At 42.9% G+C, this 27,047-nt stretch overlaps 1 protein-coding gene across 1 annotated transcript in view; it reads right to left on the bottom strand.

Moving 5' to 3' along the window:
* The window catches only part of VWA7 (von Willebrand factor A domain containing 7), a 54,686-nt gene that overhangs the window by 10,171 nt on the left and 17,468 nt on the right, over nt 1–27,047 (bottom strand). Inside the window, exons 7-17 of the mRNA XM_083356838.1 lie at nt 24,265–24,434; nt 23,327–23,439; nt 21,123–21,239; nt 19,153–19,332; nt 17,406–17,583; nt 15,096–15,248; nt 14,325–14,417; nt 11,935–12,215; nt 9,705–9,841; nt 8,272–8,440; nt 6,527–7,033 (exon numbers count right to left, since the gene is read on the bottom strand). Of these exons, the coding sequence (XP_083212964.1) occupies nt 6,593–7,033; nt 8,272–8,440; nt 9,705–9,841; nt 11,935–12,215; nt 14,325–14,417; nt 15,096–15,248; nt 17,406–17,583; nt 19,153–19,332; nt 21,123–21,239; nt 23,327–23,439; nt 24,265–24,434 (2,032 nt within the window). The 3' untranslated portion in view covers nt 6,527–6,592. The remainder of the gene's footprint in view (nt 1–6,526; nt 7,034–8,271; nt 8,441–9,704; nt 9,842–11,934; nt 12,216–14,324; nt 14,418–15,095; nt 15,249–17,405; nt 17,584–19,152; nt 19,333–21,122; nt 21,240–23,326; nt 23,440–24,264; nt 24,435–27,047) is intronic.

A 27,047-nucleotide genomic window follows, 5' to 3' on the forward strand; every position in this document is an offset into this window, starting at 1 on the left:
TTTAAACGGTCACTAAATGAAGTGCTGTAAGTTGAGGACTGCCTGTATTTACAATAAATAAATTATAAAGGTAGGCTGAGCCTAGCACTTCCTACCAGGAGGAGAATCGGGGAGCTTGTGCTCCAGGGGCCTGTGCTAGGAATGGAGGCAAAATGAAGTGACCTCAGATTAGCAGCGTCTTAGACAAAGTGGGACACAGAGTGAATCATGAACTCTCCATGTCCCATTGCTCCCTTATGGTCTCAAAGTGCTAAAAAGTGACTTTTTCTGTTGGATTGGTGTAGGTTCTCCTGCTTAAGCGGCGGGCTGGACTACAAGACCTCCAAGGTCCCCTCCAAGGTCCCATCCAACTATTCTATTCTATTCTATTCTATTCTATTCTATTCTATTCTATTCTATTCTATTCTATTCTATTCTATTCTATTCTATTCTATTCTATTCTATATTATCCTATCCTATCCTCTGATCTCAATGCCAAGGGTTGAATCACAATTCAGCGGTGGAACTCTCTTAGCGTACAATCGGTTCTTGTTCTCCACGGTTGATTTGAAGTGCAATTCAACTCTCCTTGACTCAGCAAAAACCTTCCTGACATGTCTGTTGTCCCCCAGGGTCAGTTCCTAGCCTGACCCTGTCCTGGTTTTTCTGTAGTCCACTTGAGTTGCCTCAGGCATAATGGGCGATAGTCCCACAAATTGGACCCTTGCCAGTGGCCTTTTGATCCTGTCAAAATACGGTGAGAAAGACTATTTAACTCTGGTAGAATGAAGGACAATTGAAAAGTTCTCTCTCTTACAAATAAACATAATCTAAAATACGCTAACAACAATAAAACATTAAATTCTATCGCACTTTAACTCTCCATCGTCAAAATAATAATAAAATAACTACAAATTAATTATACATCATATAGATCCACTACTTATTCAAATGCTAAATGAAACTTTTTAGTCCCATATTTGTTCTGGATATAATCAATCCATCTCCTCCATTCCACAATACATCTCTGTTGCGATTGGTCTTTCAAAGACCCTAGGTTCTTTCTGTGCAAATCATGGAGAATTCCTGCTTAATGGGATTCATTATTTTTGTTGAAAGTCCGACAGCCGCTTGTCAACCATGCTTTAAACTGGGGTTCCTCGCTGGGCTGGCTGACTCAAAAACCTGAAGAGAGGTAATTATTTGTCTATCGATTCTACGTTCTGCACCACTGGCCTGTTTCACCGTCAGGCTCGGAGCACCAAGCGAGTCATTTTAACATCAATCCTTGGTAAACTTTCTAGTTGATTTCTCCTTCATTAGTTGCTGCCATCCCCACCCCTCTTGCTGGCTTGAATAAACCACGATAGAAAAATCCCAAACCAGTTATGGCACAGTACTGCATTATTCGTGCTTTCCCCTTTTCCTTCCACCAGGTCCTCTCCTGAGCTATTTCCATCTTTTAAAAAAATCATTTTGTATTTATTCTGAGGTTAATCTCTTGAAATGCATGGAAACAAAGGTGTCATTAAAATGTTGAAAGTATTGGAATGCCTTAGGGCTGCATAAGGAAGAATGGGCAGTGAAAACATCTTCTCTCCTGCAAATTTCCTTGGGAGAACAATAAACGCTAATGAAGCAAATGGTTTGCCTTGAATTCACTTTATTGAACTCCTGCTCAACTTTCCAAAACGCTGCTTACAGAAATCTCTTATTTCGATATCCACAAAAGGTTCCTACCGTATTCAGAACAACCAAAATAGAAATAAAAAAATAATTTGCATACAAATATAAAGAGATTTGTCGCTAGGCAAAAATATATAGATCAGATTTATTAGGAAAGGCTTCAGGGAACGGGAATAGAATTGTGCAAACAGGCATCAGCTGGAGACTACATAAACATCCAGATTAAGGCTAAAAAGTCCAGAATAGGATCTGGTGTAAGACTTGCTTTTTAATTCAGAGGTGCTGAAAGAGATTCAGGGTGAAAACTCCCATTGAATTCTCCTTCCACCGGCACTGCCTGTGGAGAAACAGGAAATCCTCGATTTAAGACTCTTTGCTTAGGACCATTCAAAATTAGGATGGACTTATCTTGGGGCTACTTAATGACCCAGATTTAAAGTTCCAACAGGCCCTTTCTGTGGTCACATGACCTAACTTTGGATGCTCGGCAATACAGCTGCCTTTACAGCTGTTTGCAACATCCCACAGTCACGTGACCACATTGTACGACTGTTTGGCTGAAAACCAGCACTTAACGTCCGAGTTTTGGGAAAATTGCACCCATGGCAAAGCATGGTGGCAATATCAGATCGGTCATGTGATCCCACCCTTTTTTTTTTTTTTACAGCATTTATGATTGTAATGGACAGGCTCCATTGGGGACGAATGTGAGGGACTACCTGTAACCATTAAGGATTCTGACCTAGAAAAGCAATCTTGCTTTCTGAATTAAATTAGTAAGCTCTTTCAGCTACTCCGGAGATAAGAAAGATCAAAAGGCAAGAGGGGCTGTAGTTCAGAGGCACTTTGGAGCAGCCAGTCATGGAAACTGGAGAAAAGTTAGATCATGAAAGCCTCTGGACCACATTTAGCCAAGGCCAGGTCTAAGAAGAAACCTAAGAAAGGCATTCCAGGACTTAATTCCTAGCACCAGCAACAAAGAAGAGGCTTGTGATTCAAAGTCCTGCTCAACGATCTCTTGGCTAAAGAAGAAATGAAGAGACAAGTCATCCTGCAGTACACTATTTTATCTTAACGCAATGTTGCTCAACCTTGGCATTTGAAGAGGTGTGGACTTCAACTCCCAGAATTCCCCAGCCAGCACAGCACAGTTGAACTCCACACCTCTTCAAACTGCCAAGGTTGAGAAACAGAGATCTAATCGGATAAAGACTACTGGCTTACTTCCCACAATAATGGAATTTATTTATTTATTTATGGGATTTGTATGCCACCCTATCTCCCAAAGGACTCAGGGCGGCTAACAACGATAAAAGCACAAAATACAAACATTAAAAGGTATTAAATCAAATTATCCCATAAATATTCAGATTAAAAACACAATAAAACAAAATTAAGAAAACCTCCCTTCCATCAGTCCAGGTCGGCCTGTTGAAAAAGCCATGTTTTAAGGTTGCGACGAAAGGAACGGAGATCCGGGGCCATCCGGAGCTCCAAGGGGAGTTGATTCCAAAGGGCAGGTGCCCCCACAGAGAAGGCCCTCCCCCTGGGGGTCGCCAGTCGACATTGTCTGGCCGACGGCACCCTGAGGAGGCCCTCCCTGTGCGAGCGTACAGGGCGATGGGCAGTCGTTCCTGGCAGCAGACGGTCCTGCAAATACTCTCCTTTTAGTCCAGATCTTGCACCATCTAGTTTTTATTTATTTATTTATTTTATTTTATTTTATTTTATTTGTATACCGCCCTTCTCCTGAAGGACTCAGGGCAGCTTTTCCCCCTTTATCTTTGAATTTTGGTGCATTGACCAGGGAAAGGGGAATGCTTAAGAGGTTCTCCAGGGCTCAGCGGAATGAATGTACATCATGTGAAATAACATTATCTGGAGATGATAAATTAATGGAGATTCAAAGTGGGCAAGTGACTGGGCGAATTATTAGATTAGTCTGTGACTAATGGCCCCATCATCACCTGGGAGACTCTTTAAGACGTACAAAAATTCATCTTTATTCAGGTAAAAATTAAGCAAAAGGGGTTATTACTGGATTCTGCTGTGGAGTGGAATAATACAAAGTGAGGCCTGCACAACACATGAAAGGACTACTTGTAACTGCTAAGGATTCTGACCTGGAAAAGCAATATTGCTTCCTGAATTAAATTAGCAAGCTCTTTTGGCTACTCCGAAGATAAGAAGGATCAAAAGGGGTGTGTACAGCAGCACCCAAAAAACAAAAAAAAAACAGTGTGAAGCAGCAGACAAAAAAAGCCAATGCAATCATAGGCTGCATTAATAGAGGGCCAGAATCAAGATCACGAGAAGTATTAATAAAGGTAAAGGTTCCCCCACACATGCGTGCTAGTCGTTTCCGACTCTAGGGGCCGGTGCTCATCTCCGTTTCAAAGCTGAAGAGCCAGCGCTTGTCCAAGGGCGTCTCCGTGGTCATGTGGCCGCCATGACTAGACGCCAAAGGCGCACGGAACGCTGTTACCTTCCCACTGGAGTGGTCCCTATTTTTCTACTTGCATTTTTGTGTGCTTTCGAACTGCTAGGTTGGCAGAAGCTGGGACGAGTAACAGGCGCTCACTCTGTTACGTGGCACTCGGGATTCGACCCGCCAAACTGCCGACCTTCTGGTCGACAAGCTCAGCATCCTAACCCACTGAGCCACCGCATCCCTTTTATTAATACCACTTGACAAAGCCTTAGTACAGCCACACTTGGAATACTGCATCCAGTTCTGCTCACCACATTATAAAAAAGATGTAGAGACTCTGGAAAGAGTGCAGAAAAGAGCAAGAAAAATGATTCGAGGGATGAAGGCTAAAACGTTCGCAGAACGGTTACGGGAATTGGGTATGTCCAATCTAATGAAACCAAGGACTAAGGGAGACATGATAGCAGTGTTCCAATATTTGACGGGCTCCTACAAAGATGGGGCGGGGAGGGTCAAACTGTTTTCCAAGACAAGAAACAATGGATGGAAACTAACCAAAGAGAGAAGCAACCTAGAGCTAAGGAGAAATTGCCTAATGGTGAGAGCAATCGACCAATGGAATAGATTGCCTTCGGAAGTCGTGGGTGCTTCATCACTGGAGGCTTTCAAAAAGAGACTGGATGATGATTTGTCTGAAATGGTATAGGATCTCCTTCTTGAGCAGGGGGTTGGACTAGAAGACCTCCAAGGTCCCTGCCAACTCTATTATTCTATATCCCCAAGGTGCTTTTTCAAGAGGCAACTTGGACTTTCTTGTTTTTCTTTGAAGATATTTCGCTTCTCATCCAAGAAGCTTCTTTGACTCTGACCATTACCCACCATCCAGTCAGAGCCGAAGAAGCTTCTTGGATGAGAAGTGAAACATCTTCAAAGTAAAAGAGGGAAGTTCGGTTGCCTCTTGAAAAAGCATCTTTGGGACAACCATGACCAGGATGACTGAGAATCTCTACAGACATCTATTATTCTATGTTCTAAAAATAATGCTGTTTTTTTTCACTCTCAGAAAGAATTCACTGAATTGAAAAAAAATTGTATTTTATCCTCTTCAAAAACCTTTCCCCTAGAATCCCCTTGGATCTACTTCTCTATATAGAGAAGCTGGAAGACTACCAATAGCACTTAGCCTTAACACTTAAGATATATTTTACAATCCAAATCATGCCCTCTCTTCAATATTACAACATTTTCTTCCTAAAGCATGCTACGAAGTGGCACTATAGACATTCTGAATTAATGCTCTCTACCCTTCAGAGCACGTTGGTTGCCTGTGTAAAAATGCTGTAAATGTTAAAATATGCCTATCTGTTCACAGTTTAATCATTACAGTGTCATTGACTTACCTGCAATCATTTCTACATCAATAGCACAATTATTACGGAGTAAAACTGAGATGCATCTGCATTTAGGAATGGTGTGTCCCACAAGGGAATATCCACCAGCTTTCCAGAGCATGCTGTGGTTGAACTTCTACCTTCCATGAGCCTTCATGTCAAATTTCCCCAAATTTTCCCTTGTGCCTTTCAGTTATATTCCTTTCATGCTCAGGGGGGATGTTGGACTTCCAACCAAATCTCAAAGAGACCAGGTTGGGGAAGGCTGTTTTAGCAGAAGCTTCTCCAAAACAAAATTAATCCCATTTCTAGGGAGTTAAGAGCAATGAGGTACAATTGGCAGCATGTGCCTATGATCAGGAAAGAGTAAACTTCTGCAATGAAGTCCGGAAACATTTGAAGAAGCTGAAAGAACTGCAGCAGACACCATGCAGTGTGTCTGGATGTGGAATGATTCAAGAAGTGGCGGTCAGCAATGTCAATCCATGGGATTAGCAACCCCAAAACTAGTGCTGTCCATCAAAGCATATGGTTACTAGCAGCAAGACTGTGGGTTCAGGACCCACGTGGGCCTTCGGACAATCCCTCTTGGGAAATCATATCCCATAGTCCATCCTGTGCATACAGATCGGAACAACTATCCTATCATGTCCAGTTAAAATTTTTTTCAAGGAGCCCATCTCACACTAGAGAGCAAGCTCATATTAAAAAAAACATCACCTGATAGATTAAGAGTCCTAGTTACCTGGTCAAAAGCCAGGTTCACTACAAGGTTGTGTTAATGGATGTCTACCCTATAAAAAAAAAGATTCTTGTTCTCTCTCTAACTCAGCTCTTCCAATCAGGTTAGAGGATTTTAGTGATTTTTCCTTCACACTGAGTAGACTCCTTCCTTCCTTCCTTCCTTCCTTCCTTCCTTCCTTCCTTCCTTCCTTCCTTCCTTCCTTCCCTCCCTCCCTCCCTCCCTCATAGAATGTTAGTTATTGTGCTCCTGCTCAGCAGATCCTTTTTAAACTTTACTCTCCAATAAGGTAAATACCATCATTTCCCAGCAGAGGGCAGGCAGAATACCGAGAACTCCTCCCATATGTAATAAATGGTGGCCTTATGGTGCCAGCCACACAATGGCCAATAAGATGGTTGAGATCCACCACCAGATTATGGCAGAAGGAGCAACAGCTCTATCAGCAGCACCAGGAGCATCTGCCACCACCCTAAAATCCTCTGGAGGTGTGGTTACTGCCTTGCCAGGAAGGACAGGTGGCATTACTTCCACTTGACATCGATATTTCTCCCCGAGAAGGTTGGTGACCACTAGCTCTGCTTGCCGCGAGCAACAATTTGAGATGTAAGTGACTATTTCCACCAGCCCATGGGCTTGGTGAGGAAGCACTGGACCATTTTCCACCTGCACCGAATGAATACCGGCTTTGTCCCAGATTTGCAAGGTGGCTGCCCAACGTTGGCTGTGACAGGGGGACTGTGGTGGACCACAAGAATTCTCCGAAGAGGTGACATTGCATACTGGGGATGAGATGGTCTCCACCTATGAATAAAGAACAAAAGGGACAAGTTGCAACAGATCAAACAATTGCACTGGCAAATGTTCATGCACAATCAATTGATGTTAGTATTGTGGTCTTAAATAATACACCTGGGAAAAGCAGATGCAAGTTTATTGCACTGTAGTGTCATTCAAAGCCACTTGCACATATGATAAAAATATTACCAGTTTACTGCATTGCTTAAGAATGCATGCAGCCCAGTGGGGTATTCATTGAATCTCCTAGGCTCCGTATCTGGATTTTTGTCAACCTCTCCCAACTTGTTGCCTTCCAAATGTAGTGGGTTTTAGTTCCAGAACCCCTCGTAGACTTAATTCAAGACATCAAGAAGGATCCACTCATGCATTACCGTAATTCATTTAGTTAGCTGCTATAGTCAAGCAGTATCTCTGCTGGACCAGATTGTAGCCAGCTTAGGAGTTAAGAACTGTGTTAGAGTATTTAGCATTTACAGGGTTAATGTTGTATCCTTAGCAGAATTGTATGTAAGAACATGTAGCATTTACAGGGTTAAATGCTATTTCCTTAAGAGATGGCTTCTGGGAAATGTAGTCTAGTTGTTAGTAAATCCTATAGCTTATCTAGAACTGTGGGAGGAGTTTCAAAGTTTATTGCAGAACATCCTGTTACATGCCAGGTTGTAAAAGCTTTTTGTCTAACGAACCATGCTGCACGCATAGCTAGCAGATGTAACACGCATAGCTGAGATGGAGAATTATCCCTTTTTACCTACGAAAATGAACAGATATCAACATTAATATGTTGTGATGACCAGATGTCTTTTTTGCAAAATGTATGTCTTTGCTTAAAGTTCCTGGACAATAAATTATCTGTTATGCAATTATTTTTGTTGAGTAATACTATATGGATTCTGGAGTTATAAAGCATTTTAATCCTGGGATGCAGAACAGTACCCAAAGTGCACAGATCCAACATGTCCTAACAAGATGGATATTCTCCATTTCTTTACTGACACTGCCAAAGGCAGCAGATTCTGAGAACAGGCAAGCATCTCACTGTACTTAAGGACAGAGTTGGACATCTGTAGCCAAATCTACTAATCTTCACTGCTTGAGACAGAGTACTAAATGAGATCGCTTTCCTATCTGATCCTATAAAAAGTTGTTTTTGGTAAAAAAATGAAGGATGCGTCAAACTATCCAAGTAGGTCTCTTCTCCAGAGCTGTTTTCCAACATGGTTTGTTCATGCATGTCTCACCTGAGGCTGAGGCATCACCAGAAGATCGATATGGGCAAAATCAGGCTCTGCAGACGAGTTGAGTGTGTTGGCCTGCAAGGTTATTGTAATCAGTGACCCAGGTAGAGCATTATCAGGAATATTTAGGAATATCTGTCCTGTGCCTGTTTGGTTGAAGCCTAATTGCAATCTGCAAGAAAGAGAAGGTGACAATGACAATACTGTTGGACAGTCTAGCTTTTTTTTTTAAAAAAAAAGGGGTGGGGGTGGGGAGAATGTAGCTTGATTGGACCTAATGTTGGTTGCCTCCATAGGCCATCTGAACTCTTCCCCCAAGTAATTGAATCTGGAGCCACCTGCAGGAAAAGCACACACTCCGTACAAGGAGTAAGGTGGGTGGCGTGGTACGTTAGATATTACTGATCCACAATCCCCATCCAAGGTGGGCATAGGAGAAAAATGCCGAGAGCAGTTAAGCCCCATATCAGTGGGTCACAGGTTCCCTTTACTGCAGTGTTTCTCAACCTAGCAAATTTAAGATGTCTGGACTTCACCTCCCAGAATTCTCGACAGCATGCTGGCTGAGGAATTCTGGGAGATGGTCCAGACATCTTGAAGTTGCTTTAATGGAACGCAAAAGTGTGTTTATGGCCTAAGAACAGGCTTTGAGGACAGGTGCTGAGCAGGTCTGTTATGGGATGGGATGGAGAGAACCTGGAATTCTATATATATATACCGCCTTTCCTCTGAAGAAATATAAAGATCTATAAAAAGAGACAAAGCAATGGGAAATATATGCAACCAATTGTATACTTTTGAGAGAGTAATAAAAATTACACATCCAAGTCAGAAAAATGTTCTTCATCTTTATTACTAAGGAATGGTTGTATGAATCCTAATTTTCTATGGCTCACATTTTCTCTGCCAGACATAGGAAGGCAAAGAATTACACAGAACTCTGAAACCTTATCTTAGAGACCTAGAAATAAAGTTGCTAGTATTTCATCAAACCATGTTCCAAACGCATCCAGCCCTATCTCTAAAAACGTAACCATTAGTAGTTTTTTTTTCCAAAAGGCAACTGGAGACTATGTTTTTTCCTTGAAGAAGAAGACCTTTAACTTCTCATCCAAGAAGCTTCATCAGAACTGATGAAGTAAAACCTCTTCCTCAAGGAAAAAACATCATCCAGTTGCCTTTTGGAAAAACAACAACAATCATGGATGACTGGATGACTGAGCATCTCCATCGGCATTAAACATTAGTTGTTCTTCCAAACAAATGCATGAGTTCTGCAGTAAGTTCTATTCTCTTCTTGTCCGCAATGTAATTTTGAAACAAAAGCAGTCTTTACTCTAGGGCAGATAGACAGGAAATTCTGCATATCAAGCCTCAACATAAGCAAAAAAAAAAGTCTTCTAATGTTGCTTATCATTGCCTCTTAGAAAAGTTACCTGGCCTTAGAGATGTCGGCTGGAATCCGGGGAAGGCTGATCACTTTCAATTCATAACTTTTAGGTGCACCAGGATTTGTGACTTTCCAAGAGATGGAAACACGTTTCCCTGGGAATACAGGAGTCTCTCTGCTCAGCTGGAACAAATCAGGGTTTAAGTTACAGAACTGGGATAGAAACAGCCATCACAAAGCAGTTGCTCTGGACAGATAATTTCTGCTGATAGATTTGTTGGCAGGTCAGTTTAAAAAGAGAAGACATCTCAGATGAACATTAATTAGCAAGGAAGGCCAATCAGGGGCAGATCTGAGGGAGCAGGTTTGAAAACCAATATCAGATAGTGAGAGAAACATATTGGCCCAATCCTGAAGAGGAAAAATCTCAGAAAATGGAGAAATGGAAAAGCAGCCTAAAAAACACAGGAAGCCATCTCACAGGTACTGTACAGGTAAAGGTTACCCCGCACATGCGTGCTAGTCGTTTCCGACTCTAGGGGCCGATGCTCATCTCCGTTTCAAAGCCGAAGAGCTAGCACTTGTCCGAGGACGTCTCCGTGGTCATGTGGCCGGCATGACTAGACGCCAAAGGCGCACGGAACGCTGTTACCTTCCCACCGTAGTAGTCCCTATTTTTCTACTTGCATTTTTACGTGCTTTCGAACTGCTAGGTTGGTAGAAGCTGGGACGCGTAACAGGCGCTCACTCTGTTACACGGCACTCGGGATTCGACCCGCCAAACTGCTGACCTTCTGATAGAGACAGGCTCAGCGTCCTAACCCACTGAGCCACCGCGTCCCTACTGTACAGGTAACAGTTCATTAAGTGGCAAACTGTCCCGCAATGAGTTGGTCATGGTGAGGTGGCCATGGAGAGATGGCTGCAGCGAGTTCGCTGTGGCGAGTTGTCCCATTCAGGATTCACTTAACAACTGTGTTACTAACTCAACAACTGCAGTGGTTCACTTAGCAACGGGGGCAAGAAAAGTTATAAAATGGGGCAAAACTCATTTAAAAATGTTAAAAATTGTGGTTGTGAATCAAGGTCTACCTGTACTGAGAATGTACAGAACTGGAGAGTAAAAATACCAAAAACTGACATGACTGTTTAAGCACATGTCTCTTGTAACCTTAGTAAGAAGCTGTTTTTCGATTTGTGGCAATAAAGTTGGGTCAGCCACACCTGCTGGTAGAAGAAACAAAACTAGAAAAAGTGGTTTTGAGACTCTCCACAGTCTCCAAGGGACTCACGGCAACTTAAACTAGATTTTCAAGCCTGCCTCCATTCTATCTAGTTTGGCTGTCAAAGATTTCCTGTAGAAAAAGTATTCACACAAAACCATATGGGATACAAAACACATTGTATATGTATAGGTGTATGTTTATATATGTGAATGTGTATGTATATGCACACACATAGGTATGTTATATAAATATATGAGTATTCCTCGATTTATGACTGTAATTGAGCCTACAGTTATGGTTGTAAATCGAGGCAATTGTTAAGTGGGCCATCGTACGCCCACGCCGAATTTTACAATCTTTTTGCAGCAATCATTAAGCAAACACCACAGTTGTATAGTTACTCCATTGTTTTTTTCTTCCTGGAAACCAGAAGTACATGCCAGTTTCTGGCAAAAATGTCATAATTTAAAGTCTCGTAACTGCAGGATACTGTGGGCGGCCATAAAGGCAGGCTGGTTGCCAAGCAACCAAAATGCAGTCATGTGACCACAGGGGAGTGTGGCCATTGGAACTTCAAATCCAGGTCATAAGAACCTTTTGGGAGGCTCAGTGTAATTTTGAATAGTCTCTTAAGTCATAAGTCAAGGACTACACCCATACCCACACACCCCTATCCAAAATGTTAACAAGAGACAGGTTCTACAGAACAGAATTGTCTATAGCAGGGGTAGGCAACCTTGGCTCTTTTATGACTCGTGGACTTCAATACCCAGAATTCCTGAACCAGCCATGCTGACTCAGGAATTCTGGGAGTTGAAGTCCACAAGTCATAAAAGGGCCAAGGTTGCCTAGCCCTGGTCTATAGTATAGTAATGGCAGGAAAAGGAGACACCTGTAAAATTGCTAAGCACATTGATTTGTGCTTCTTAGATTGTAAGCCACCCTGAGTCTTCGGAGAAGGGCGGGATATAAATGGGATTAAAAAAATAATAATACAGCTGTAAAATACAGGAAGATGCCCCAAATCTTCTTCCTTGGCTTTTCTCTTACCTCTAGGAGTGATCCTATGACAGTTGCAACTTGAGGAGCAGATCTCTCCAACTTTTGCCCCTTACCATCCACTCCATGGACCACTATGGAAAAGCTGTTGGTGGTTGATAGAGTTGGAGGCAGCTCGGCCATAAACAGGTCCATCCGATTGTCTCCTCTCTGTAGTTTTAACTCCCCAAGGCTGCCTGTTCTTGCTTCTAAGTTCACCGACTGTAGCTGAACAGAGCCCGACTTAATCTGATTCAGACCAACTGCCATTACAACCAGGTAGGTAGGCAAACCTGTTGAAAAGCAAAAGTTAATCGTACCAAACATCCAATCTCTAAAGAACCTGATGTGCCTGATGCCTTTCATACTTAACCTTAAAAGACCGTGTGTGTGTGTGTGTGTGTGTGTGTGTGTGTGTGTGTGTGTGTAGACTAAAGATGGAGATAGTTCTAAGGAACAACTGGATGTTCTATTGCAGGATCCAATCTGGGTCGGTTACTGGGACCAGAGGTTTTTGTCTCCCGAGCTTTTGGACTCATACTGGAGCCCATCCTCAGGGAACTTCTCTGTGTGCGGTATTTATATGGTGCTGTTGCATGTAGCTTTTTAGATGTAAACTGTGTTGGTGTTGATGGCTATTAAGTTGTTGGCTGTTGTGTCCTTGTGCTGCCAAGCTCCCGCCTCCTAAATACTTGATAAGCTGGGAGTAAATCAGCACTCCTGTTGATTGACAAGGGACCTGTTTCCTAGGCTTCAATCACTCCCCTGGCTGTTTTTGTGTCTGCTCGTCCAACAATCTTACTAGCTGTAAAATTGAATGTATGTCCTTGTTTATTGCAATGTGAGGCTACCAATGATTTTGGTTCTTCTCGTTTGACCGCTCGCTTATGTTCTTGTAATCTGGTGGTTATCTTCCTCCCCATCTGTCCTACATAGTCACAGGGAGAATTCATTTGTGCATGTTCTATTTTCTAAAATGGGGAATTCAAGCAACGCTGATGTGGTTCTTCTTTCATTCCACAATGACGTGCAGGCTCAAAGCATCATAGCACAGACAGGGATAACATCTGTAAATTTCTCCCCCAAATTCAAGTCATCCTGTATTTCTCATATGCTTTTATGAGATCAGCTCAAAAGGTGGAAAGAAGCAGGGTGAGAAAATGATGGTAAGGCGACACTCTAGCATTGCTGTCTCTGTGACTCAGATGGAAAATAAGATGCAGCAGAGATTACAAATGCTTCCACATCTACCAACCTTAGTAATCAAAAGGCATAGTGCAAAAAAAATGCCATCTTTTTCTGCTTCAGAGATTATTATTTTCTGAAAAGAGGGGGGAAAATGGAACCAGCATAGGAAAGAACACTGATGAAGAGAAGGACAAAAAAAAAGTTGGGACGGATGACTGAATAATCAGTGCCACATCTGAAAGCAAAATGTCATAAGGAAATGATTTCTGAAGCTAAGTTATGATGGTACAAATCGGGGGTTAATTTCCCATACGTTCACACCCTTCAGAGATACGTGTCAGGCTCCAAAAAACAAGAAAGATATGCAGAGGGACTTGTAAACAGTTTTCTTTATCGTTACTCACTTGCAGACAGAATCTTGTCAGACTAAAAGGAACTACTTCCACCATTAAACCTATGCTCTGAGAACTTCTATGTGTTCTGTACCAGCCTGCTACCGGCCCTGCAGAAAAGGCAGGGACAACCCCTTTACAAACGGCAAGAGGCTGGAATTACACCTGCCAAATTTATAGCTACAAAAACAAACAAGACACGAACCAAGAAACAGGAGCTTTAAGAAACACGAACTATCCAAGCGGTTGCCTTCAGCAAACCAGCCCTCCCCACACATTCCCCTTATATATAGTTCAGGGCATGGCTTCTCTCTGCCTCCTTCCGAGAAGCCCCATTGCCTTCCTCTGTTTACTCCTAATTGACTGCCTCCTGCGTCGGGCGTCCTTGAACAGGGCCAGCTGTGGGTCATCTTCATCCACGCTGTCAGGCTCACACAGCTGGGTCTCCGTGGTGACCAAGTGGGAGGGGCCTGGCTGAGGGCTCTCATCAGCAAGATCTTCAACCCCCTCAGCAAGGTCTTCGACACCCCCCTCCTCCTCCTCTGAGTCGTCCGACCCAACTGCCGAACCCACAGGCTGACCCTGAATCACAACACTATGGAGGAGCTATTTGACCCTCTTTCTCCCAGATAAACTATCCAACCTTTGCTGCTTTTTGGTCCTCTGGAATGCAGCCCCTCCATCCCTCCATCTCAGGAATCCAGACTACATTCTACCACAGTCAGTTATGATTGCCAAGTATGTAATGGAAGGCTACCATTACATAGAGATTTCTCTTTGGTGTAAAAACAAAAATGGATCTTCTGCACAGAAACAATTTACCTTCAACAGGAGGACTATCCAGCCTGAATAGCCCTGGGTGACGTCCATCAGCGGGAACAGCAAAATGATACAAGAAATCGAGGGTGCTCTGACCTGTCAAAACATTCAGATGTTTTAAAACCAGATCCTGCAGAGCCCTGTTGGTGCACTGGCTGGAATACAGTTGTTGTTGTTGTTGTTGTTGTTAGCTGCGAAGTCGTGTCCGACCCATCGCGATCCTATGGACAATGTTCCTCCAGGCCTTCCTGTCCTCTACCATCTTCTGGATTCCATTTAAGCTCACGCTTAAATGCAGGATTGCAGGCTAACTCTGCCCACAGCCTGGAGTTCAATTCTGACAGGTTTCAGGATTGACTTATCCTTCCAGCCTTTTGAGGTTAGTAAAATGAGGACTCGGATTGTTTGGGGGCAATATGCTAACATTTGTAAACCACTCAGAGAGTACTATAAAGCACTATGGAGTGGTTTATAAGTCTAAGTGCTATTGCTATTACTATTGTCATAGTACAGTTTTTAAAGACTGAAAATGCTACCTTTTCTTCACTCAACACAGAATATGACATCTCCATTATATATCAGGACTCACCAATTGTTCTGCCTCTGTTTACCCCCAACACTTAATGTTTAGTGTTAAATGAACCTGGAATGATAGAAGAGTAGTGCAGCTTTCCATTGGAGGAGACAACCTACAGAGCTGAGGTCAATGCCACTATATCTAATGGAAGGACTGGTCCTGTTGACCCAAGACCCCAGTTTAAACCCTTTTCTCACCTTGAATGTAAATTGAATAATGTCCTTTGGATCGAAGTTTCAAAGTCCATTTACCAGGATGGATAGGAGCAGAAAGAAATGCTCTATAAATTCCACCAATGGACTGGATCTTGGCTAGGGGACCATGAATTGTCGCATCAGTTTGGAATCTATCTGTACAAAAAAGGATGGGAAGAACATCAGTGGTTCTTAAGATATAAATTGAAGTACAGATAGTCCTTGTGTCAACCTTCAAACGATTCTGGCTGCAGCCATCTTCACTTCGTTTTCGGTTGCCGTGGCAATGGGAGGAGGGAGATGTATTCTTCTAGCTTAGTCGTAACGATAACTTTCCCGTGGCAACCAAGGTCATGCTACCTAAGTTTTGGCGGGCTGGAGCTTCTGTTAGAAAGCCTGCCAAAGTAGTTAATCGGGGATTGTGATTTATGACATATTGCAGGGGTGGGAAGTTCAACTTGTTATAGTGTAACCTTGTGGGGGGAACTTTCAGTCTTGGTTTCACCTTTGTTCATGCCAATACTATGTTGCCATTGAATGTGTTCTTTGAGGAAAACAATTGCCTCGGAGTTCTTATTTCTACTGGTCTCATCTATCTGAACTATGAAACCTTGCTTAATAATCTGGTCATTTAGTAACCATTCAAAGTTATGATGGATCCCCCAACAGATACTTACAACTGATTCTGGAGTTCCAATAGTGGCACCATCCTCCCCACTCACATTTCACCTTTATGGCTGGCTGCAGCATTCTACGGTTGTGGTGGAATGTAGTCTGCATTCCCAGAAATATGTAACCCCAGTTTCACAGCCCTGCACTGGTTACCAGTTGATTTCCAGCTTCTAGTCCAAGTGCTGGTTTACACCTTACAAAGCCTGCATCTATTTCTGGCCCAACCAATGAGAGCTATTGGGAAGAAACTGATAAATATTTCTCATTTCTGAGGCATGTTATTTATTTATTTATTTAATTCCATTTATATCCCGCCCTTCTCCGAAGACTCATGGCGGCTTACAAGCTTAGCAGTAGCCTTCATTCTATGTATATGCCTACTTATTAGGGCTTTCACCCCCACCCCAAGCGGCATTATTACAAAGTCAGCTTATTGCCCCCAACAATCTGGGTCCTCATTTTACCTACCTCGGAAGGATGGAAGGCTGAGTCAACCTTGAGCCTGGTGGGATGCGAACCTGCACTAATTGCAGGCAACTGGTGTTACTTAAGGAGGCATTAGCCCACTGCTCCACCAAGGCTTCTCCATACAAGCTAACATGCGGAATTGCCTCCCTTTGAAAATTAGGTTGACCCCCCCACACTTTTTGTCAATTTTTCAAACACCACTGAAAAACAAATTGTTTTGGAGACCCTTTCCCCAATTTGGCATGGCCTCATTTTTATCTTCTAGTCTGATAATACTCTTGTATTTTTATGTTGTTTAGTGTTATTGTTTTTTTAATTCTCACTGTCAGTTTTATAGATTCTACCATGAATATTTAAATGTGTTATTCTATGTAAGTTACCTAGAATGTTTTATGAATTGTGTTGGATAGAAATCTGTTTGATAAATAAAATAAATAATAATTATACAGATAACCCTTGATTTATGACTACAGTGGAGCTTGCTCATTATGGTTGTAAGTCAGGGGTCTTCAAACTTGGCCCTTTTATGACTTGTGGACTTCAACTCCCAGAATTCCTCAGCCAGGCATGTTGGCTGAGGAATTCTGGGAGTTGAAGTCCACAAGTCATAAAAGGGCCAAGTTTGAAGACCCCTGTTGTAAGTCATAACAATTGTAAAAATGAGTCACCCAGTTGACTGACCCAATGTTATGACATTTTTTGCTGTGGTTGTAAAGTAACTGCTGCAGTCATAAAGGTTGTTAAGCAAATCTATATTTTGCTACCAGCTGGTTTTCTCAGAAACTGGAAGTAAATGGTAGTTTTGAACAAAACCATTGTAAAATATGGTTTCATGACTGTGGAATGCAAAAGGCCATGAATGTGGGCCAATGTGAAAAGGGGGAGGAGTTTTTTTTCATAACTTCAAATGGCTGCTAAGCAACCATTCCTAAGTTGAGGACTACTTATAATCCACAATTTTGTACAGAACGTAAGGTGAAATATATAGCATTCTCTCCTCTTTTTTTTCCTGATCTCCCCAGTGCTAATGCAGCATCTTGAGCATGGACTCCATTTGTTCCTTCACAAGCTAAAGAAAAGAAGCACTTTGCAAAATATAAAATCATTTGTGACAAGTACAAGACCTAAAACACACACAAAAAAATCAGTATAAGAGTGAATACAGATTGCTACCTGTAGGGTCCCTTATTTCGAAGAATTCCACAGAGCCTTGGATGGTCACAACCACATGGTCCACCAAACTGTCAATCCAGAACTGGTGGTTTGCCACCTGGGGAGCCTGCTTCTTTGTCCTGCGTTGAGTCCCTTTAGATCTCAAGATGTTTCCTTTGTGGTAGCGAAAGACAGTCACCTAGAAAAATAGTATAGTTTTCATCAGTCAGGGGCTACCAAATGTGGAAACCTTCCTTCCTTCCTTCCTTCCTTCCTTCCTTCCTTCCTTCCTTCCTTCCTTCCTTCCTTCCTTCCTTCCTCCCTCCCTCCCTCCCTCCCTCCGACGGTTGCAGTACTTTGTGACCATCTGACACACAAAGTCAATGGGGATGCCAGATTCACTTAATAACCATTTTACTAACTTAACAACTGCAGTAATTCACTGAACGACCGTGGCAAGAAAGGCTGTAAAATGGGGCAAAACTCACTTAACTGCCTTGTTTCACAAAAGAAACGTTGGGCTCAAATGTGGTCATAAGTCAAGGACTATCTATAACCAGTGACAATGGCAATAAAGGAGGTAAGGTGACTTCAAAACAGGGGCATCTATGGGGATGGCAACTGTGATCATGTGATCAAAGCCACACCTTATTTATTTATTTATTTATTTATTTATTTATTTATTTATTTATTTATTTTAATTCCATTTATATCCCGCCCTCCTCCGAAGACTCAGGGCGGCTTACAAGCTTAGCAGTAGCCTTCATTCTATGTATATGCCTGCTTATTAGGGCTTTCACACACCCCCAAGCGGCATTATTACAAAGTCAGCTTAATTGCCCCCAACAATCTTTTTAAATATGTGTCATGTAAAGGCACCTGGTGTACTCACGTGCAAAATCTTGATTTTTTTTTTACTACCCCATACCACTGCTTCTAAATATTAGGATTGTATAATAATGCAGCAGGCGCTTCCGATACTGTTATGATTAATGGAAAATACTGCCACTTTAGTATAAGTTGCAAAAAAAAAAAAATAGAACAAAAAGCATAACTGAAATTATTTCAAAGTCTGACTGATCCAAAAAATAACAGCACAGGGTTGTCGTCTAATAATGAGCTAAATAAGATCTCCCTTAAAAAGTTTACAGGTAGTCCTTGATTTACAACCATTTGAAGTTATAGTGGCACTAAAAAAGTGACTTGCAACTTTCTCCTTGCACTTACAATCATTACAGCATCGCACTGATCAAAATGTCGACGCTTGGCAACCTGCATATATTTATAAAGATTGCAGCATCCTGGGGTCATGTGATCGCCATCTGTGACCTTCCTAGTCAGCTTCCGACAAGAAAAGCCAGTGTGGGAAGCTGGATTCACTTATCAACTGCAGCGTCAAGCGCCGAGGAAATAAAAAATCCAGGCAGTTCAAATGAATATAAAGGCTCATTGCAGTTCTCTGCAAGAATCTGAACCACTAACATTCAAAGCAAATTGGCGGCGGATAAGAATTCAAGGTGGGCTGGACTTAAGAGCTTTTGTGGGCATGAAGGGACTCAAGACTGATGAGGTGCTTGACCCGTCCTTCAAGCTCAGCCTGGTCATCTCCTACATGCAGTGCTTTGCTTAAGAACCACGGCCAAAAAAGGTCCTAAAATCAGGCATGAGTCACTTAACAATCACCTTGCTTAGGAACAGAAATTGTGGTCCCTCGACCTGTACGAGCAAAGTATACATAAACATATACACACGTGCACCTTGCCATTACCGAAGATAAGCTGGATTCTCCAATAATCTCGGCCATCCGCCGGATATTATCGTTGTCTGTAAATATAATCTGGCCTCCTGAACTTTCAGCTAAGTGAACGTACAAGTCGAACCGGTTCGGGGCAAGCGTTTCCCGCTTCGTTCGAGTCTTGGACGGGTCTTCTGTGATTAGGAAGGTCACCTGACGTTGAGAAAGCAAGAGTCTCAGGCTTAGGATCTAGAATACTGGTAGTCCTTGACTTACTACAGTTTGCTTAGTGACCGTTCAAAGTTACAATGGCACTGAATAAAATGACTTATGACCATTTTTCACACTTATGACCATTGCTGCATTCGCATGGATGATCAAAATTCAGATGCTTGGCAACTGACTCATATTTATGACAGTTGCAGTGTCCCGGGGGTCACGTGATTACCATCTATGGTAATCTGTTAATGGGAAAGCCAGATTCACTTTACAACATAAACAACTGCAGTAATTCACTTATAAGTATGGCAAGAAAAGTCATAAAACGGGGCAAACTCACTTTAATGACTGTCTCACTTAGCAACAGAAATATTGGGCTCAATTGTGGTCATAAGCTGAGGACAACCTGTACAGAATATTCTAAATACAGAATGTGGGGACCAAAATAGTTTAGAAATATGAATCAATTTTGCATAAAAACGGCAACATATTTGGAAATAGTGGCTGGGGAAAGAATATACCATTTTGGATTATAATCATTCATTGTTTTTTATTTTCATTTTGTGATATGATTTACCTTCAACCTTTCTGCTAGGAGTCTGAGGTGAGATATATCTTTTCCTCCAATTTATTTCCCACAATCAGTTAGATGGGGCTGAAAGATTCTCATTGGTCCCAGAAAACCTTCCATAACTGAGGATGGACTTGACTCCTGTTCTTCCCAGTCCTAAGTTAAATATGCTAACAGTGTTTCTCAACCTTGGCAACTTGAAGACATACGGACTTCAACTCCCAGAATTCCCCATCCCAGCATCTTCAAATTGCCAAGTTGGAAAATACTGTGCTAACATGCCCACAGCGATGCCTGTACCCAACTGCTGCCACTACATACTTGTGTCCCATTGGCTGATGCATGTATCTACTGTGTTTCCCCAAAAATAAGAGCCGGTCTTATAATTTTTCTACCTCAAAAAGAGGCACTAGGTCTTATTTTCAGGAGATGTCTTACCTTAGCACCACTGCAGCCAGGCCTTCTACAACCCCGACACCTGTTGCACCGCTGCCTGACTTCTTCAGCGGCTGCTTGCCGCCACTTGCAGCCAGATTCCACGTGGCGCATTGTGCCGGCGTTGCTGGTCGTGACAGGAAGCCGCATGGTGTTTCATGCTGTTGCCGCCAATCGTGGCAGGAAGCTGCGTGGTATTTTGGGCCGGTTGCAGAAGGCCGCATAGTGCTTTGGGCCGTTGCCACTGCTTGACATCCTGCCGTGAGGCGTGGCAATGGCCCGAAGCACTGTGTAGTCTCCTACCGCAAGGAGCGGCACCGGCGCAACGAGACACGTGGCGTGACAAGTTTTGGAGTGCGGGAGGCCCGCCTGTAAACAGGTGAGAGGTGTGTGGGGCAGCTCCACCCACCCTACCCCCGCCCTAGCTAGATTTTTAGGCAAGTGCCTCATCCCCAAACTTATTTTGGGGGTAGGGTTTATATTAGGCCCACCACCAAAAAAATCAAGCTAGGGCTTATTTTTGGGATAGGGCTTATTTTGGGGGAAACACGGTAAGTTGCAATACTTGTGTGATGATGCAATCGCACACATCATCATTCCCTCCTGCTGCCACACCCCCACCTGGTTCCGTAACCACAGCATTGCAGCGACACCCCAGTACAAACTTTTCTAGGATATTAGGCGGAAGAGGCTGGCATAGTTTGCACTGGTATGCTACGCAACTGGAAAGAAATATACCCAAGAGGGAACTTGGATAAATGTAAGAGGCTCAGCTGACCTTGCATTTCTTTTCCTGAATGAGGGATTCCACACTGTTCTTCAGATGAGCATCTTTAGCAGATGCATCGGTAAAGACAAAGATCTCAGAATAGGGTGGCGAATTCTGCAGGGCAAGCTACGTGGAAAAGAGAAAGACAAGGAAGATTCACCTATATCCACCAAGTACGATATTTAACAGGAGAGAGTAACAAGAGTTGGAAGGGATCTTGGAGGTCATATAGTCCAACCCCTGCTCAAGCAGCAGACCTTATACCCTTGGGGTGGCAAACCTATGGCACGCGTGCCACTGGTGGCAGGCAGAGCCCTCTCTGGGGGCACACGCCCCATCGCCCCTGGCCTAGGCCTTCAGCTGGGTTTTATAAAACCTTTTCGCTTTAGGCCTCCACCGCCGTATGCAAACAAAGAAAAAAAGTTCAATTAATCAATCAATTTAAACTTCTCGCAGGAAAAAAAAAGATATCGCAAAGTTGGACTTGATTGAACTTTTTAGTCCCACCCAGTCTGCCTTTAGGGACGCGGTGGCTCAGTGGGTTAGGACGCTGAGCTTGTCGATCAAAAGGTGGGCAGTTTGGTGGGTCGAATCCCGAGTGCCGCATAACAGAGTGAGCGCCTGTTACTCGTCCCAGCTTCTGCCAACCTAGCAGTTCAAAAGCACGTAAAAATGCAAGTAGAAAAATAGGGACCACTACGGTGGGAAGGTAACAGCGTTCTGTGAGCCTTTGGCGTCTAGTCATGCAGGCCACATTTTTTTTTAATTCCATTTATATCCCGCCCTTCTCCGAAGACTCAGGGCGGCTTACAAGCTTAGCAGTAGCCTTCATTCTATGTATATGCCTGCTTATTAGGGCTTTCACACACATGACCATGGAGACGTCCTCGGACAAGCGCTGGCTCTTCGGCTTTGAAACGGAGATGAGCACCAGCCCCTAGAGTTGGAAACGACTAGCACGTAACCTTTACCTTTACCTTTAGTCTGCCTTTACCACCACAGCCACACCCACCCAATAGGCCACACCCACCCAATGGGCCATGCCCACCTGGCACCCGATGATAGATAAGTGGGTTTTGGGTTGCAGTTTGGTCACTCAGTCTCTAAAAGGTTCACCATCGCTGCCCTAGATCATTTCAGACAAATGGCCATCCAATCTCTTCTTAAAAATCTCCAGTGTTGCAGCCCTCAACTTCTGAAGGCAAGTTGTCCCACTGGTTGATGGTTCTCCCTGTCAGGAAATTCCTCCTTAGTTCTAGGTTGGTTTTCTCCTTGATTAGTTTCCATCCATTCCTTCTTGGCCTGCCACCAACTGCTCTGGAGAATAGCTTGACTCCTTCTTCTTTAGCCCTTTAGATATTGGAAGACTGCTACTTTGGCAGATAAGATTTCTTTTGAAAAGAACACGCTTGACATTGTTGATAGAAAGACAGGATAAAGGACTACCAGCAGCAAGGTAGACGGGCTTCAGCATGTTTGTGTTGCTGGATACATTACTGGGAGACTTCCAAGGTCTGGGTGGGGAAAGATCGCTGGAGAAAGCCTATCTATGTGGCTGTTAACAGTCAACATCAACCCGATGGTGAACAATTAATCAATTATCAACCAAACATTATGAAAATCAAGATCCCTGCTTTGATCAGCTATTGAAAAACCTATTTCAGCTGTTGTTGTTTTTTTTAAAAAGAGAACAGACTGCGCCTCAGTTACATTATGGAAGGGGCACACTCATCCAATTAGGATCGTTTAGAGTCATAAAATCATAGGGCTGGATCTGGAGGATCTTCTGGTACAACCCCCTGCTCAAGGCAAGACCCTTATACCATCCCAGTCAAACGGTTGTCCAGTGTATTCTCAAAAACCTCCAGCGATGGAGCACCCACAACTCCAGGAGGCAAATTGTTCCATCGATTAATTGTTCTCAGTGTCAGGGGAAAAAATTATTATTTCAAGATTGAAGAGATTCTCTCTCTCTTTTTTTTTTTTACCATGCATTTAATAATCCAGTCCTGGTCAAAATAGCTTAAAAACCCCATCCTCAGAAATCCATCAATCAAGTAGAGATCCAATATTTTGATTTCCCACCCCCCACCCCCACCCCCTATCCTCAATCTTTCTCTGGGTTTTCTTAAATGGAGTTTGTATGGATGGCAGTTTGAGAACTTCTGATTTATAAAATCATGCAGCAATAAGGGGTGTCTCATGAATGCTACCTCCAAGGCTGACAGACACATTTCAGGCTCATCTCCACCACCCAATGGGCTGATGGTGTCTAAGACTTTCCAGAATTCTTCAGGGTCACTGGTCTTACTGACTGGTCCAAAACCTAGAAGAGAAAGGGAGAAAGGGAGAAAGGGAGAGAGAGAGAGAGAGAGAGAGAGAGAGAGAGAGAGAGAGAGAGAGAGAGAGAGAGAGAGAGAGAGAGAGAGGAAGCGAGACAGGGGGAGAGGAAGAGGAAGAGGAAGAGAGAGAGACAGGGGGGAGAGATCAATATCAGATCAAAAGCTCTGATATTAATTCTTAGTATTTCAGTATATGGAACATTGAATGTCCACTGCAGAAAAACACACACACAACTACTGTATATTATAACCTATCTAGTACTAGATGAAAACCTTTATATTTTCCAAGACATTTTGGAAAACCATTTTAAAATTTCAATTCTTATCCTGATGTTTTGCAGCCATTTATTGTAATATCATCACTGATGGTGTTACACTGTTTTTACTGAGAAACGCTGATTTAGAATCTTGCAGGGAAACTCCCCACCCTCCCCCTTCCACATATTTTTTTCACATCAGCTTCCCTGAGATTTTAGATCGTTGGGACAGTTCTGATCAGAAATCCCAGAAGGGTTCCCAAATCATTGCAACAAGAGTCTCATCTCCAAAGTCTTATCTTCCAGCAGGCAAAGATGTTTTTATTCACCAACGTCTGCGGTTAGATAACCAGAAGTTCTGTCATCCTTGTTTATCTGTTGCAGTTTGCTATTTTTTTTCTCAGTGTGTCTCCTTTGATGCTTTATTTTGCATTCTGCACTTTTAACTGTATTCTACTAGTTGTAAAGCTGGGGACAGAGTTAACAAACAAGAAATACAGTAGAATAAAAAATGAAATTCAACTAAAAAAGAGACTATCTTCGTAATCTCACCGGGATCGTGGAAAGGCACCAAGAGGTAAAAATCTGGCTGTTGAGGGGTGCCTTGGCGCCGTTTGATGATCTCCCGTGCCTGAAACTTAGCAGCGTTGATCTCTTCCCCCATACTTCCCGTGGTATCCACAACGAAGCTCAGGCCTGTGGTTGGGCTGATATCTAGCAACCTTCAAACAAAATAGTGTGAATTGTGTGTTAGCAATGATTCTTTAGGACAAATTCATACATGATGCTAAGAGATAATGTGGTTTATTTGGGGCTGGCTTAGCAAGTTATGTATGTTATGTAGGCTTAGCATGTTATTTATTTATTATTATTTATTTATTATATTTTTATACCGCCCTTCTCCCGAAGGACTCAGGGCGGTGTACAGGGCAATAAATATAAAAAACGAAATACAAAAGTTAAAAAACGATTAAATATTTAGCCCAAGTTTAAAACAGTATTAAAAACATATTAAAACCCCAACCCTAACCCATCAGACCAGGTCAGATTGCTCAAATAAGTTTTTAGATCGCGCCGGAAGGAGCGAAGGTCGGGGGCCATCCGGAGCTCAACCGGCAGGCGGTTCCACAGGTCTGGCGCGCCCACAGAGAACGCCCTCCCCCTAGGGGCCACCAATCGGCATTCTCTGATCGGAGGCACCCTGAGGAGGCCCTCTCTGTGGGAGCGCACTGGACGGAGGGAAGTTGACGCCGGCCGCAGGTGTTGCCGTAGGTCAGACATGTCAAACACAAGGCCCGGGGGCCGGATCCGGCCCACGAAGTGGTTTCATGTGGCCCGCGAAGCCATCTTGGAAACAGTGAGGGAACGGCCCCCACTGCCTTGGCCCTGGCCCAGAGACCCTCCTTCTGCCAGAGACCCTCAGATCTGTCCCACTCCTGCCCAGGCTCCCCCATAGGCACTCTTGATGCAAACGATGTAGAGCTGGCCACGCCCACCCGGTAGGCCATACGCACTCTAGCCACGCCCACCCAGTAGGCCACACCCACCCTGGCCACACCCACCCGGCCCCGAGGGCAACCGCAATGCTGATGCGGCCCTCAATGAAATTGAGTTTGACACTCCTGCCGTAGGTAATCCGGACCCATGCCATGTAGGGCTTTGTAAGTCATTACCAACACCTTGAATCTCACCGGGAGGACAACCGGCAGCCAATGCAGCTCGCGGAGCAAAGGTGTAACATGGGAGTATCAGGAGACTCCCAGCACAACTTGCGCGGCTGCATTCTGCACCAGTTGGAGCCTCCGAGTGGACTTCAAGGGCAGCCCCATGTAGAGAGTTATGTAGGCTTAATCATTCTATTCTGTAAAATAAGGATTACAGCTTACCAGGGCTAGGGAAAAACAACCAATTGTGCTTTATACAACAAAGTGTGGCTTAGTGTAATGAACCAATATGGATCTTTGGAAATGTACAGTGTGAAGGCCTTCAATGTTTTGTTTTCTTTTTCTTTCTTTCTTTCTTTCTTTCTTTCTTTCTTTCTTTCTTTCTTTCTTTCTTTCTTTCTTTCTTTTCTTCTTTCTTTCTTTCTTTCTTTTCTTTCTTTCTTTTTCTTTCTCTTTCTTTCTTTCTATCTTTCTCTTTTTCTTTCTTTTCTTTCTTTCTCTTTCTTTCTTTTCTCTCTCTCTCTCTCTTCTCCTTTCCTTTTCTTTCTCCTTGCTTCCTTTCCTTCTTTTTCTTTTTTTTCTTTTCTCTCCTCCTTTCCTTTTTTCTTTCTTCTTTCTCCTTCCTTCCTTTCCTTTTCCCCTCCTTTCCTCCCTCCCTCCTTTCTCTTTCTTTCTTTCCTTCCTTCCTTCTTTCCTCTTCTGTTTTTTTTCCTTTCCTGCTTCTGCTCTTTATTAGTTTACATTAGTTCTTATATGTTTTGTAATAACACTTCATAAAAATTACACTTTAAAATGGAACATGTACGTCTGTGTTTTGCTGTGTGTATTGTTGTATTCAGTCAATGCTATCTTGTTGGATATTGTCTCTGTTGACCTACAGCAACTGTTAAACTGTATAGTGCAAAGAAGAGATTTGAAAATTAATATCCAGAAGATCAAGATGGGCTTGTTTGACAGTTACTTGGAATTAATGAATAGGGAATTTTTAGAGCATTAGGTAGCATGTGGCCTATCATAAGGAATTAATGATTGTCAAGAGAAGTGAAAATGTGAGTAATTAATGTTGGTTTAAAGAAGCTGAGACAGCTGGATATAAAAGGACACTTCTGCTTGCTTTGTTATGTGTAAATGAAAATTGAGATTGACGGGAGAAAGTAATTTGAATGCGATGGGAAAGGAGTAGTTAAGAAATGTGCTTATTGAAACGAGAAGAGAAAGGCTCAAAAATGAATGAGTGATGAAAGAATGTGGATTCATACAAAAGCAAGGGTGAAAGAGGAACATTCATGTGGTTTAGTCACACAGAGAAAGCAAATGAGAATTAAAACACAGAACAAACAAGTAAAAGAACAGCCAATGGGTTGTGAGGAAGGAGATGAGAAAATATGATGGAGAAGGAAATGCATGAATCAAGTCTTCAGACATACTAGAATCAAGGATAATTGGCAAATATAGAAATGTATGGCAGGTGAAATTGGCGAAAACTAATTTTAACTATGTATTCTGGTTCTCTTGCCTCATTTCACCCCTGCAATTTCCTTGGGTTGCTTTTCCTTAATTCTTTGCGGCCACTTTACATCATGCTGCTTACCGCAAGAGAGATACATGTGGTCTTTTAATTTCTTTAGGGTCACTCTACTGTGAGATAGGCAGCATACAGTATGAATCTCA

This window comes from Vipera ursinii (genome assembly GCF_947247035.1).
Source record: "Vipera ursinii genome assembly, chromosome: 2".
NCBI classification, from domain to species: domain Eukaryota; kingdom Metazoa; phylum Chordata; class Lepidosauria; order Squamata; family Viperidae; genus Vipera; species Vipera ursinii.